Genomic DNA, 13,489 nt, shown 5'->3' on the forward strand with positions numbered 1-13,489 from the left:
TGTTTTCCTTCTCGTCAATTTGCTTCCTATTTGTGTCATTGGACAATATTCAAAGGACATTTTTGAACATGGCGACAATGCGGAAGCGCCGAGATGCCCGCGTGGACTACAAATACAGGTAACATCAGGGTTTTTGTCATTGTTACGTGAATTCCAGGACCCAGAAAAACTGTGACTATAAAGTGACCTTGAGAGTTTTTGAAGGCGCTTAGAAAGCAAATGTATTATTATTATTATTTTGCTAGCTATTTGCTATCTTTTAGCTATCTGGCTATCTATCTAGCTATTTATTCACTATGTAACTGACTGGCTATCTAGCTAGGTATCTGTCGGCTATCTATTAGCTAGCTTTCTATCTATTTGAATTACTTCCGGGTTGAGTGAACGCTGGCGCGTGTGTCTGCCGCTGCTCACCCGCAGAAAAACTTATCCCGTGACTGTAAAGTGACCTTGAGAGTTTTGAAAGGCGCTTAGAAATAAAATGTATAATAATAATAATAATATGATATGTAATGTGACTATTATTACTACTATTATTACTATTATTATTATTATTATTATTATTATGAGATTGAAATGAGGGTGGCTGTAAAAAAGGCAAATGCTGTCCCCCTCCTCGGAGAGAAAAAAAATACATTGCCAGAGGTCTGACCAGCTCTTTAACAGCACCCTCCACCCCCGCAAGTAAAATCAAAACCCGAACACATTCATGAACGGCGCTCCACGTCATATTTTCCCGCCGCTTCGGGAACGCCGAGTGATCAGTGTCCGATTGGAACCTCCAGGTGGCCCACCCCAAAACGGACGAGCAGCGACAGAGACTGCAGGAAGCTTGCGGGGACATTCTGCTCTTCAAGAACTTGGAGCCCGTGAGTAGACCCTCTGAAGAGCAGAAGACGGGGCCAGTCGTCACGGCGGCCATTGTGAAACGTTGCCTTCTCCGCCCGCCCAGGAGGAGATGGCGCAAGTGTTGGACGCCATGTTTGAGAAGTTCTGCGCCCAAGGCCAACACGTCATCGACCAGGACGATGACGGCGACAACTTTTATGTGATTGAGAGGTAAGGCAGTGTCTGAAATAACGTCTGCCCGGACGCCCCGGGCGTGCAACTTTTCCGTTGTGCGTACAACCGGTGGCCGACAACTTCTTCAAGAAAAAAATGAACTTTTTTTTTTCAAATCAAACTTGAACAAAGATTTCAAAATCAGAATAAATTATTCCGATTTTGAAATCTTCATTCACGAAGCAGGCTTCTGATTGGCTGCCGTGCCAAGTATGCAAATTGCCAAATGAACCAAAATTCCAACATTTCCAAATCGAACAAAGATTTCGAAATCGGAATAATGTATTCTGATTTCGAAATCTTTGTTCGAAATGAAGATTTCAAAATCGGAATAATATATTCTGATTTTGAAATCTTTGTTTGAAATGAAGATTTTGAAATCGAAATGAGGATTTCGAAATCTGAATAATTTATTCTGATTTTGAAATCTTCGTTCGGTTTGGAAATGTCTGAATTTTGCAATTTGCATACTCGGAAGCCTGCTTCGTGAATGAAGATTTCGAAATCGGAATAATATATTCTGATTTTGAAATCTTTGTTTGAAATGAAGATTTTGAAATCGAAATGAGGATTTCGAAATCTGAATAATGTATTCTGATTTCGAAATCTTCGTTCGAAATGAAGATTTCAAAATCGGAATAATATATTCTGATTTTGAAATCTTTGTTTGAAATGAAGATTTTGAAATCGAAATGAGGATTTCGAAATCTGAATAATTTATTCTGATTTCGAAATCTTCGTTCGGTTTGGGAATGTCTGAATTTTGCAATTTGCATACTCGGAAGCCTGCTTCGTGAATGAAGATTTCGAAATCGGAATAATGTATTCTGATTTTGAAATCCTTGTTCTAAATGAAGATTTCAAAATCAAAATGAAGATTTCAAAACCGAAATTAATTTATTCTGATTTCGAAATCGTCGTTCGGTTTGGAAATGTCTGAATTTCGGTTCGAGTTGTCTACCCTGGTGTCCGCTAACTTTTTCTCATGAGTTTCAGACATTTTGCAATTTGCGTACTCTGAAGCCTGCTTCGTGAATGAAGATTGCGAAATCGGAATAATGTATTCTGATTTTGAAATCCTTGTTCTAAATGAAGATTTCAAAATCAAAATGAAGATTTCGAAATCGAAATTAATTTATTCTGATTTCGAAATCGTCGTTCGGAATGAAGATTTCGAAATCAAAATGAAGATTTCGAAATCAGAATAATTTATTCTGATTTCGAAATCTTCGTTCGGAATGAAGATTTCAAAATCGGAATAATATATTCTGATTTTGAAATCTTTGTTTGAAATGAAGATTTTGAAATCGAAATGAGGATTTTGAAATCGGAATAATTTATTCTGATGTCGAAATGAAGATTGAAAAATCTGAATAATTTATTCTGATTTCGAAATCGTCGTTCGGTTTGGAAATGTCTGAATTTCGGTTCGAGTTGTCTACCCTGGTGTCCGCTAACTTTTTCTCATGAGTTTCAGACATTTTGCAATTTGCGTACTCGGAAGCCTGCTTCGTGAATGAAGATTTCGAAATCGGAATAATGTATTCTGATTTTGAAATCCTTGTTCTAAATGAAGATTTCAAAATCAAAATGAAGATTTCGAAATCGAAATTAATTTATTCTGATTTCGAAATCGTCGTTCGGAATGAAGATTTCGAAATCAGAATAATTTATTCTGATTTCGAAATCTTCGTTCGGAATGAAGATTTCAAAATCGGAATAATATATTCTGATTTTGAAATCTTTGTTTGAAATGAAGATTTTGAAATTGAAATGAGGATTTTGAAATCGGAATAATTTATTCTGATGTCGAAATGAAGATTGAAAAATCTGAATAATTTATTCTGATTTCGAAATCGTCGTTCGGTTTGGAAATGTCTGAATTTCGGTTCGAGTTGTCTACCCTGGTGTCCGCTAACTTTTTCTCATGAGTTTCAGACATTTTGCAATTGTCGTACTCGGAAGCCTGCTTCGTGAATGAAGATTTCGAAATCGGAATAATGTATTCTGATTTTGAAATCCTTGTTCTAAATGAAGATTTCAAAATCAAAATGAAGATTTCGAAATCGAAATTAATTTATTCTGATTTCGAAATCGTCGTTCGGAATGAAGATTTCGAAATCAAAATGAAGATTTCGAAATCAGAATAATTTATTCTGATTTCGAAATCTTCGTTCGGAATGAAGATTTCAAAATCGGAATAATATATTCTGATTTTGAAATCTTTGTTTGAAATGAAGATTTTGAAATTGAAATGAGGATTTTGAAATCGGAATAATTTATTCTGATGTCGAAATGAAGATTGAAAAATCTGAATAATTTATTCTGATTTCGAAATCGTCGTTCGGTTTGGAAATGTCTGAATTTCGGTTCGAGTTGTCTACCCTGGTGTCCGCTAACTTTTTCTCATGAGTTTCAGACATTTTGCAATTTGCGTACTCGGAAGCCTGCTTCGTGAATGAAGATTTCGAAATCGGAATAATGTATTCTGATTTTGAAATCCTTGTTCTAAATGAAGATTTCAAAATCAAAATGAAGATTTCGAAATCAAAATTAATTTATTCTGATTTCGAAATCGTCGTTCGGAATGAAGATTTCGAAATCAAAATGAAGATTTCGAAATCAGAATAATTTATTCTGATTTCGAAATCTTCGTTCGGAATGAAGATTTCAAAATCGGAATAATATATTCTGATTTTGAAATCTTTGTTTGAAATGAAGATTTTGAAATTGAAATGAGGATTTTGAAATCGGAATAATTTATTCTGATGTCGAAATGAAGATTGAAAAATCTGAATAATTTATTCTGATTTCGAAATCGTCGTTCGGTTTGGAAATGTCTGAATTTCGGTTCGAGTTGTCTACCCTGGTGTCCGCTAACTTTTTCTCATGAGTTTCAGACATTTTGCAATTGTCGTACTCGGAAGCCTGCTTCGTGAATGAAGATTTCGAAATCGGAATAATGTATTCTGATTTTGAAATCCTTGTTCTAAATGAAGATTTCAAAATCAAAATGAAGATTTCGAAATCGAAATTAATTTATTCTGATTTCGAAATCGTCGTTCGGAATGAAGATTTCGAAATCAAAATGAAGATTTCGAAATCAGAATAATTTATTCTGATTTCGAAATCTTCGTTCGGAATGAAGATTTCAAAATCGGAATAATATATTCTGATTTTGAAATCTTTGTTTGAAATGAAGATTTTGAAATTGAAATGAGGATTTTGAAATCGGAATAATTTATTCTGATGTCGAAATGAAGATTGAAAAATCTGAATAATTTATTCTGATTTCGAAATCGTCGTTCGGTTTGGAAATGTCTGAATTTCGGTTCGAGTTGTCTACCCTGGTGTCCGCTAACTTTTTCTCATGAGTTTCAGACATTTTGCAATTTGCGTACTCGGAAGCCTGCTTCGTGAATGAAGATTTCGAAATCGGAATAATGTATTCTGATTTTGAAATCCTTGTTCTAAATGAAGATTTCAAAATCAAAATGAAGATTTCGAAATCGAAATTAATTTATTCTGATTTCGAAATCGTCGTTCGGAATGAAGATTTCGAAATCAAAATGAAGATTTCGAAATCAGAATAATTTATTCTGATTTCGAAATCTTCGTTCGGAATGAAGATTTCAAAATCGGAATAATATATTCTGATTTTGAAATCTTTGTTTGAAATGAAGATTTTGAAATTGAAATGAGGATTTTGAAATCGGAATAATTTATTCTGATGTCGAAATGAAGATTGAAAAATCTGAATAATTTATTCTGATTTCGAAATCGTCGTTCGGTTTGGAAATGTCTGAATTTCGGTTCGAGTTGTCTACCCTGGTGTCCGCTAACTTTTTCTCATGAGTTTCAGACATTTTGCAATTTGCGTACTCGGAAGCCTGCTTCGTGAATGAAGATTTCGAAATCGGAATAATGTATTCTGATTTTGAAATCCTTGTTCTAAATGAAGATTTCAAAATCAAAATGAAGATTTCGAAATCAAAATTAATTTATTCTGATTTCGAAATCGTCGTTCGGAATGAAGATTTCGAAATCAAAATGAAGATTTCGAAATCAGAATAATTTATTCTGATTTCGAAATCTTCGTTCGGAATGAAGATTTCAAAATCGGAATAATATATTCTGATTTTGAAATCTTTGTTTGAAATGAAGATTTTGAAATTGAAATGAGGATTTTGAAATCGGAATAATTTATTCTGATGTCGAAATGAAGATTGAAAAATCTGAATAATTTATTCTGATTTCGAAATCGTCGTTCGGTTTGGAAATGTCTGAATTTCGGTTCGAGTTGTCTACCCTGGTGTCCGCTAACTTTTTCTCATGAGTTTCAGACATTTTGCAATTTGCGTACTCGGAAGCCTGCTTCGTGAATGAAGATTTCGAAATCGGAATAATGTATTCTGATTTTGAAATCCTTGTTCTAAATGAAGATTTCAAAATCAAAATGAAGATTTCGAAATCGAAATTAATTTATTCTGATTTCGAAATCGTCGTTCGGAATGAAGATTTCGAAATCAAAATGAAGATTTCGAAATCAGAATAATTTATTCTGATTTCGAAATCTTCGTTCGGAATGAAGATTTCAAAATCGGAATAATATATTCTGATTTTGAAATCTTTGTTTGAAATGAAGATTTTGAAATTGAAATGAGGATTTTGAAATCGGAATAATTTATTCTGATGTCGAAATGAAGATTGAAAAATCTGAATAATTTATTCTGATTTCGAAATCGTCGTTCGGTTTGGAAATGTCTGAATTTCGGTTCGAGTTGTCTACCCTGGTGTCCGCTAACTTTTTCTCATGAGTTTCAGACATTTTGCAATTTGCGTACTCGGAAGCCTGCTTCGTGAATGAAGATTTCGAAATCGGAATAATGTATTCTGATTTTGAAATCCTTGTTCTAAATGAAGATTTCAAAATCAAAATGAAGATTTCGAAATCAAAATTAATTTATTCTGATTTCGAAATCGTCGTTCGGAATGAAGATTTCGAAATCAAAATGAAGATTTCGAAATCAGAATAATTTATTCTGATTTCGAAATCTTCGTTCGGAATGAAGATTTCAAAATCGGAATAATATATTCTGATTTTGAAATCTTTGTTTGAAATGAAGATTTTGAAATTGAAATGAGGATTTTGAAATCGGAATAATTTATTCTGATGTCGAAATGAAGATTGAAAAATCTGAATAATTTATTCTGATTTCGAAATCGTCGTTCGGTTTGGAAATGTCTGAATTTCGGTTCGAGTTGTCTACCCTGGTGTCCGCTAACTTTTTCTCATGAGTTTCAGACATTTTGCAATTTGCGTACTCGGAAGCCTGCTTCGTGAATGAAGATTTCGAAATCGGAATAATGTATTCTGATTTTGAAATCCTTGTTCTAAATGAAGATTTCAAAATCAAAATGAAGATTTCGAAATCAAAATTAATTTATTCTGATTTCGAAATCGTCGTTCGGAATGAAGATTTCGAAATCAAAATGAAGATTTCGAAATCAGAATAATTTATTCTGATTTCGAAATCTTCGTTCGGAATGAAGATTTCAAAATCGGAATAATATATTCTGATTTTGAAATCTTTGTTTGAAATGAAGATTTTGAAATTGAAATGAGGATTTTGAAATCGGAATAATTTATTCTGATGTCGAAATGAAGATTGAAAAATCTGAATAATTTATTCTGATTTCGAAATCGTCGTTCGGTTTGGAAATGTCTGAATTTCGGTTCGAGTTGTCTACCCTGGTGTCCGCTAACTTTTTCTCATGAGTTTCAGACATTTTGCAATTTGCGTACTCGGAAGCCTGCTTCGTGAATGAAGATTTCGAAATCGGAATAATGTATTCTGATTATGAAATCCTTGTTCTAAATGAAGATTTCAAAATCAAAATGAAGATTTCGAAATCGAAATTAATTTATTCTGATTTCGAAATCGTCGTTCGGAATGAAGATTTCGAAATCAAAATGAAGATTTCGAAATCAGAATAATTTATTCTGATTTCGAAATCTTCGTTCGGAATGAAGATTTCAAAATCGGAATAATATATTCTGATTTTGAAATCTTTGTTTGAAATGAAGATTTTGAAATTGAAATGAGGATTTTGAAATCGGAATAATTTATTCTGATGTCGAAATGAAGATTGAAAAATCTGAATAATTTATTCTGATTTCGAAATCTTCGTTCGGAATGAAGATTTCGAAATTAAAATGAAGATTTCAAAATTAAAATGAAGATTTAGAAATCAGAATAATTTATTCTGATTTCGAAATCTTCGTTCGGAATGAAGATTTCGAAATTAAAATGAAGATTTCAAAATTAAAATGAAGATTTCGAAATCAGAATAATTTATTCTGATTTCTAAATCTTCGTTCGGAATGCAGATTTCGAAATCTAAATGAAGATTTCGAATCTGAATAATTTAGTCTGATTTCGAAATCTTCGTTCGGTTTGGAAATGTCTGAATTTCGGTTCGAGTTGTCTACCCTGGTGTCCGCTAACTTTTTCTCTGGGGAAAGGTCTGGAACGATGTGCCCTTTGTGGCTTCCTGTTGAAAAGATGGCGGCGTGTCCCTGGTCGTCGGCGGGCGAATGGGAACGCGCCGGCATCCCACCCCCAAACGTCCGCCGCCGTGTCTTTGTCCCTCCCCAGGGGGACCTTCAGCGTTCTGGTGGAGTCGGAGGGCACCCAGAAGCTGGTGGCTCGCTACCACGACCGCGGCAGCTTTGGCGAACTGGCGCTGATGTACAACACGCCCAGGGCGGCCACCGTGGTCGCCGCTCTGCCCGGAGCCCTCTGGTGCCTCGTGAGTGACCCGTACTCCCGCTTCCGTTTCGGTGTTGAACGCTCGGCGTCGCCACGAGGGGGGAAGTCACGTGCACCACAATCCAATGCAAACCTTGCCAAAAAGGTTTTGTGAATTTGTTGTTTTAAATAATGATAATAATAATAATAATAATAATAATAACATCTGTGCCTTTCAAAACTCTCAAGGCCACTTTACAGTCACAGGATTTTTTTTTCTGCGGGTGAGCAGCGGAAGCCACACGCGCCAGAGTTCACTCAACCCGGAATCACTCAAATAAATAAAAAGCTACCGAACTAGCTATTAGATAGCTAACAAATAGCCAGCTCGCTAGATTGCTAGTCAGCGAATAGATAGATAGCTAGATAGGCTTGATGGGCAACCAGCTAGCTAGACAGCTAAGAGATAGCAAATAGATAGATAGCCATCTAGATAATAATAATAATAATAATAATAATAATAATAATAATAATAATAATAATAATAATAATAATAATACATTTCATTTCTAAACGCCGCCTTTCAAAACTCTCAAGGACACTTTACAGTCACATGATATTTTTTTCTGCGGGTGAGCAGCGGCAGCCACATGGGCCAGTGTTCACTCAACCTGGAAGTAACTCGGATAGATACAAAGCTAGCTAGATAATAGATAACTAACAGATAGCTAGCTTGGCCTTCACACAACCCGGAAGTAAATCAGATAGAAAGCTAGTTAGCTAATAGATAGCTAATTAACTTGGATACAAAGCTAGCTAGCTAATAGATAGCAAACGTATAGCTAGCTAGGCCTTCACTCTACCCAGAAGTAACTCAGATAGAAAGCAAGCTAGCAATTTGATAGCTATGTAACTCGGATAGAAAGCTAGATAGCTAACAGATAGCTAGCTAGGCCTTCACTCTACCCGGAAGTAAATCAGATAGAAAGCTAATTAGCTAATAGATAGCTAAGTAACTCGGATATAAAGCTAACTAGCTAATAGATAGCTAACAGATAGCTAGTTAGGCCTTCACTCAACCCGGAGGTAACTCAGATAGAAAGCTAGCTAGCTAATAGATAGCTAACAGATAGCTAGCTAGGCATTCACTCTACCCGGAAGTAAATCAGATAGAAAGCTAGTTAGCTAATAGATAGCTAACAGATAGCTAGCTAGGTCTTCACTCTACCCAGAAGTAACTCGGATAGAAAGCAAGCTAGCAATTTGATAGCTAAGTAAGTCGGATATAAAGCTAGCTAGCTAATAGATAGCTAACAGATAGCTAGTTAGGCCTTCACTCAACCCGGAGGTAACTCAGATAGAAAGCTAGCTAGCAATTTGATAGCTATGTAACTCGGATAGAAAGCTAGCTAGCTAATAGATAGCTAACAGATAGCCAGCTAGGCCTTCACACAACCTGGAAGTAACTCAGATGGAAAGCTAGTAAAAAAAAGCGTTAAAAAAAACAAAATAACAAATAACATGACAACACAAAGACAGAGTCATTCATTCTTCAGCACTTGCTGTACCCTCTTTGTGACATGAAGCAGTTCTAGACGAAAGAGGAGAGGATCAAAGCGTTGTTTTCAGTAGTGGATCAGAGACGTCATGGTGGAATGTGCACGTCTGCTACAAGCTAAATGTTGAAAGCAAACACGCAGCTGTAGCATCCATTGACGAAAAGGAGATTGTTGAAAAAAATCACGTTGATTATCTTGTGGGTCATTTTTACCCGTATGTAAAGATCCACACAAAACTAGCTATCGAGCCGGCTACCTAGTTGGCTACCTAGATAGCTATCTTTTTGCTATCCATTGTCTGTCTATTAGCTATCGATTTCGCTAGCTGTCTATATATTAGCTAGCTAGCTATCTGGCTGGCTATCTATTTGCTAGCTTTCTATCGTTTTGAGTTATTCCGGGTTGAGTGAACGCTGGCGCGTGTGGCTGCCCAGTTGGGATATTTTAGAACGGTTATGACGAAAGGAAAAGGAAAGGATATTCGGTCGGGTAAAAAGGTCAGGGGTGAAGGGTAAAATGGACGCCGAAACATGATATGAAGGTTAAATGTGCCTGTCCCTCCGCAGGACCGGCTGACGTTTCGGAGGATCATCGTCAAGAACAACGCCAAGAAGAGGAAGTTGTACGAAGCATTCATTGAAACGCTGCCGCTGCTCACCTCCTTGGAGGTCGACATCCCCTTTTTTTAATTGGGGGGGGGGGGCATAAAATGGCGTGAAGCTTCGATGAGAAGGTTTCTTCAGATATCATCTGTACTTCTTTGAAGGTGTCGGATGTTTCGCTTCTCATCCAAGAAGCTTCGTCAGCAAACTAAATTCTTACTGGTAGTTTCGGCCCTATATATATATATATCCCTATTGTCCGGACGTGGCGGTGCCGGACTGTGCTATGATTGGTCCCTGCTCTCAGGTTGGGGGAGCAGAGGACTAATCCTGGCGGCTCCTACTAGTGGGCCTCAATGGGCAGTACATATGCACCTAAAAGCTAGCAACCACTCCTTTGACGACAATGAGGTTAAAATCTTAGCGAAAGAACATAGATGGTTTAAAAGGGGAGTAAATGAAGTGATTTTCATAAAACAGCAAAATCCTTCCCTTAACCGTAATGGTGGGGTGAGGTTCGATTTGGATCGTTCGTACAACAGACTGCTTCGGCAACATAGGCTTAGTTATGCTGATGAGGTGATACCGGAGCAAATTGTTGACAGTTTTTCTGAAGCCATTTTCTTGTTTTGCCCGTCGGCAGCTTTCTGAGAGGATGAAGGTGGTGGATGTGATCTCCACCAAAGTCTACTGCGACTCGCAGCGGATTATCGCCCAGGTGACATTTCTTGCACCAATTGTGTTCTTCCAGTGTCTGAAACTCATAAGAAAAAGTTAGCGCACACCAGGGCAGACAACTCCAGCCATAAAGTTGCCTGTTTTTTCACAACTTGAAACACAATAATAAGACAACTAATCGCAAAAAACAACAACATTGTTGCAAAGTATTGAGGATTGATAATCTGAATATATAACAGAGCAACACTTTAAAATGTCCCTACCACAAATGCTCCCATGCTTAATTGACGGTAAATACAGTGATACCTTGGCATACGAACTTAATTGGTTCCCAGACAGAGTGTGTAAGGCGAAAAGTGTGTATCCCAAAAATTAATTTCCCATAGGAAACCATTAAAATGAGAATAATCCATTCCCAGGTCCCCATAAAACATCATTTTCTCATTTTCTAAGCCTTAAAACGACACAAAATATACCTTATTTTATGTATAATAAATGTGCTATAGTATTACGATTAAAGAAATAACCTGTACGTAGTGCTCAATTTAGATTGCTAAAAGTTGACTGAAAGCTTCACAATAATGTCATTTTATTGACCTTTGCGATGGTCATTGATGGCTTGATGGAATGGAGTGTCCGGTTTCGTCAGCATGAAACACTTGATGAGGAACGTTTCCTTCTTCTTCCACCATCTTGAGGAATGATCTCTTGGAGGTGCTTTCTCTCATCATTTTACCCAGCATGAAACTTTTAAAGATGCTAACTTCTTATCCTGTAAACTCTATCAATACGCCATCTCTAAAAAAATATATGTTTCAACCTGGACCTAATGCTCTTCCGTAATAACGCGCACCCAAACTTTGAGTTCTTTAAGGTCAAACATTTTGTGCGTTATACTCCAATAAATACGTTAATGATCATAATGAGAGCGTAATAATGTGCAATGACGTTGTTATTTTGCTGTCTGTCAGGGTGAGTTGGCCGATTGTTTCTACATCGTGGAATCCGGCCTCGTTCGGATCACCATGAAGAGAAGCAGGGTGAGTTTCGCACGCTTTGGGTCCCTCCCCCCCACCTCGTTTTGATTGCGTCAACCCTCAAAGCGGCAACCCCCCAAATTGCGAGAAATGACCTTTTCAAAATTTCAAGCAACACATTTTCCCCAAAGGGCGACTGTTCATACAATGAAAGCCCCCGCCTGCAAGCGCGCGTCATATGCACGAATAATAATAATATAATAATAATAATAATAATAATCCATTTCATTTCTAAGCGCCTTTCTAAACTCTCAAGGACACTTTACAGTCACAGGATATTTTTTTCTGCGGGTGAGCAGCGGCAGCCACACGCGCCAGCGTTCACTTAACCCGGAAGTAACTCAAATCAAAATCGATAGAAAGATAGCTAGCTAGCTAGCTAATAGATAGCCAACAGATACCTAGCTAGATAGCCAGTCAGTTAGATAGTGAATAGATAGCTAGCTAGATAGCAAAGACACAGAGAGTCATTGATTCTTCAGACCTTGCTGTACCCTCTTTGTGACATGATGTCACGGTTTGCAAGGTGGTGATGGCGGGTGCGGATCCCAAAAAGCAGGCAGGAGGGAGCAGGAGGTTGTGTTTGACAAATTGTATTAAAATAAAGTCAGCAGGAACAAAATCTAAGACATCAAAATCATCTGAACGAGAAAAAATACAAAGTATCAAAAGATTAAAAGTACGCCAAGGTTTAACAAACACATGCAGCGCATACAATGCGTACAATTGCATACAACAGCATTCAATGCGTTCAACAGCAATGACATTCAACAATTACCCGACACCGAATGGTCGTGCCGGGGGTCCTTTTGAGTGTCACTGATTGGAAACGACCAGCACCTGTGCAGGTGCAGGCGGGGCCGACAGCGCCCCCCGTTGGTCGCCAACCAGATCATGACACATGAAGCAGTTCTAGATGAAAGAGGAGAGGATCAAAGCATCCTTTTCAGCAGTGGATCAGGGACGTCATGGTGAAATGTGCACGTCTGCTACAAGCTAACTGTTGAAAGCAAACATGCACCTGTAGCATCCATTGACCAAAAGAGATTGTCTCACATCTCCTGTCCCACATAAATCTGCATCAATTCTAAGCCGCGACCGTTCCACATACGCATGGGCGCTCTGCACTGACACTCCTTGTCTGTTTGCAGACGAAAAAGCAGCCGCTTGAAGAGGAAGTAGAAATCGCCAGGTGCTCCCGGGGCCACTACTTTGGGGAGTTGGCTCTGGTCACCAACAGGCCCCGAGCCGCTTCCGCCTACGCTGTGGGCAGCGTCAAATGCTTGGGTAAATGGCCTTTCAATGTCCGGGGCTGTCCGGCCAAGGGCTAACACCGTTTTGTTGTGCTGGTCAGTGATGGACGTGAAGGCCTTTGAGCGTCTTCTGGGCCCGTGCATGGACATCATGAAAAGGAACATTGCCAACTACCAGGAGCAGCTCCTGGCACTCTTCGGGAGTGGCACCGACATGGAGCAGCGGGACACCTGAGACCGCCTGAGACCACCTAAGACGGCCTGAGACCACCTGAGACCATCTGAGCCCACCTGAGACCGCCTAAGACCACCTGAGACCAACTGAGACCACCTGAGACCGCCTGAGACCACCTGAGACCGCCTGAGATGGCCTAAGACCGCCTAAGACCGCCTACGAGCACCTGAGATCGCCAGAGACTGCCAGCGGCCACCCTTCCCATCTCCGCTTCCATGAGAAAAATGGTCTAGAGAGGGCAGAAAGCAAAACCGCTTTTTTTCCAGGACGACCATGACCAGGCCAAGGTGACCTTTCATTTTCCATCGGCA

At 38.2% G+C, this 13,489-nt stretch overlaps 1 protein-coding gene across 1 annotated transcript in view; it reads left to right on the forward strand.

Moving 5' to 3' along the window:
- Positions 1 to 13,280, forward strand: part of prkar2b (protein kinase, cAMP-dependent, regulatory, type II, beta) — a 19,134-nt gene extending 5,854 nt beyond the window's left edge. The window contains exons 5-12 of the mRNA XM_088995693.1: positions 786 to 869; positions 953 to 1,059; positions 7,722 to 7,875; positions 9,940 to 10,041; positions 10,619 to 10,693; positions 11,625 to 11,693; positions 12,842 to 12,977; positions 13,045 to 13,280. Coding sequence (XP_088851819.1) covers positions 786 to 869; positions 953 to 1,059; positions 7,722 to 7,875; positions 9,940 to 10,041; positions 10,619 to 10,693; positions 11,625 to 11,693; positions 12,842 to 12,977; positions 13,045 to 13,178 — 861 coding nt within the window. The 3' untranslated portion in view covers positions 13,179 to 13,280. The remainder of the gene's footprint in view (positions 1 to 785; positions 870 to 952; positions 1,060 to 7,721; positions 7,876 to 9,939; positions 10,042 to 10,618; positions 10,694 to 11,624; positions 11,694 to 12,841; positions 12,978 to 13,044) is intronic.
- Positions 13,281 to 13,489: the final 209 nt, after the last annotated feature.

Source organism: Hippocampus bargibanti, linkage group LG05, assembly GCF_051943395.1.
Source record: "Hippocampus bargibanti isolate YZ-2025 linkage group LG05, ASM5194339v1, whole genome shotgun sequence".
In the NCBI taxonomy this organism is placed as follows: domain Eukaryota; kingdom Metazoa; phylum Chordata; class Actinopteri; order Syngnathiformes; family Syngnathidae; genus Hippocampus; species Hippocampus bargibanti.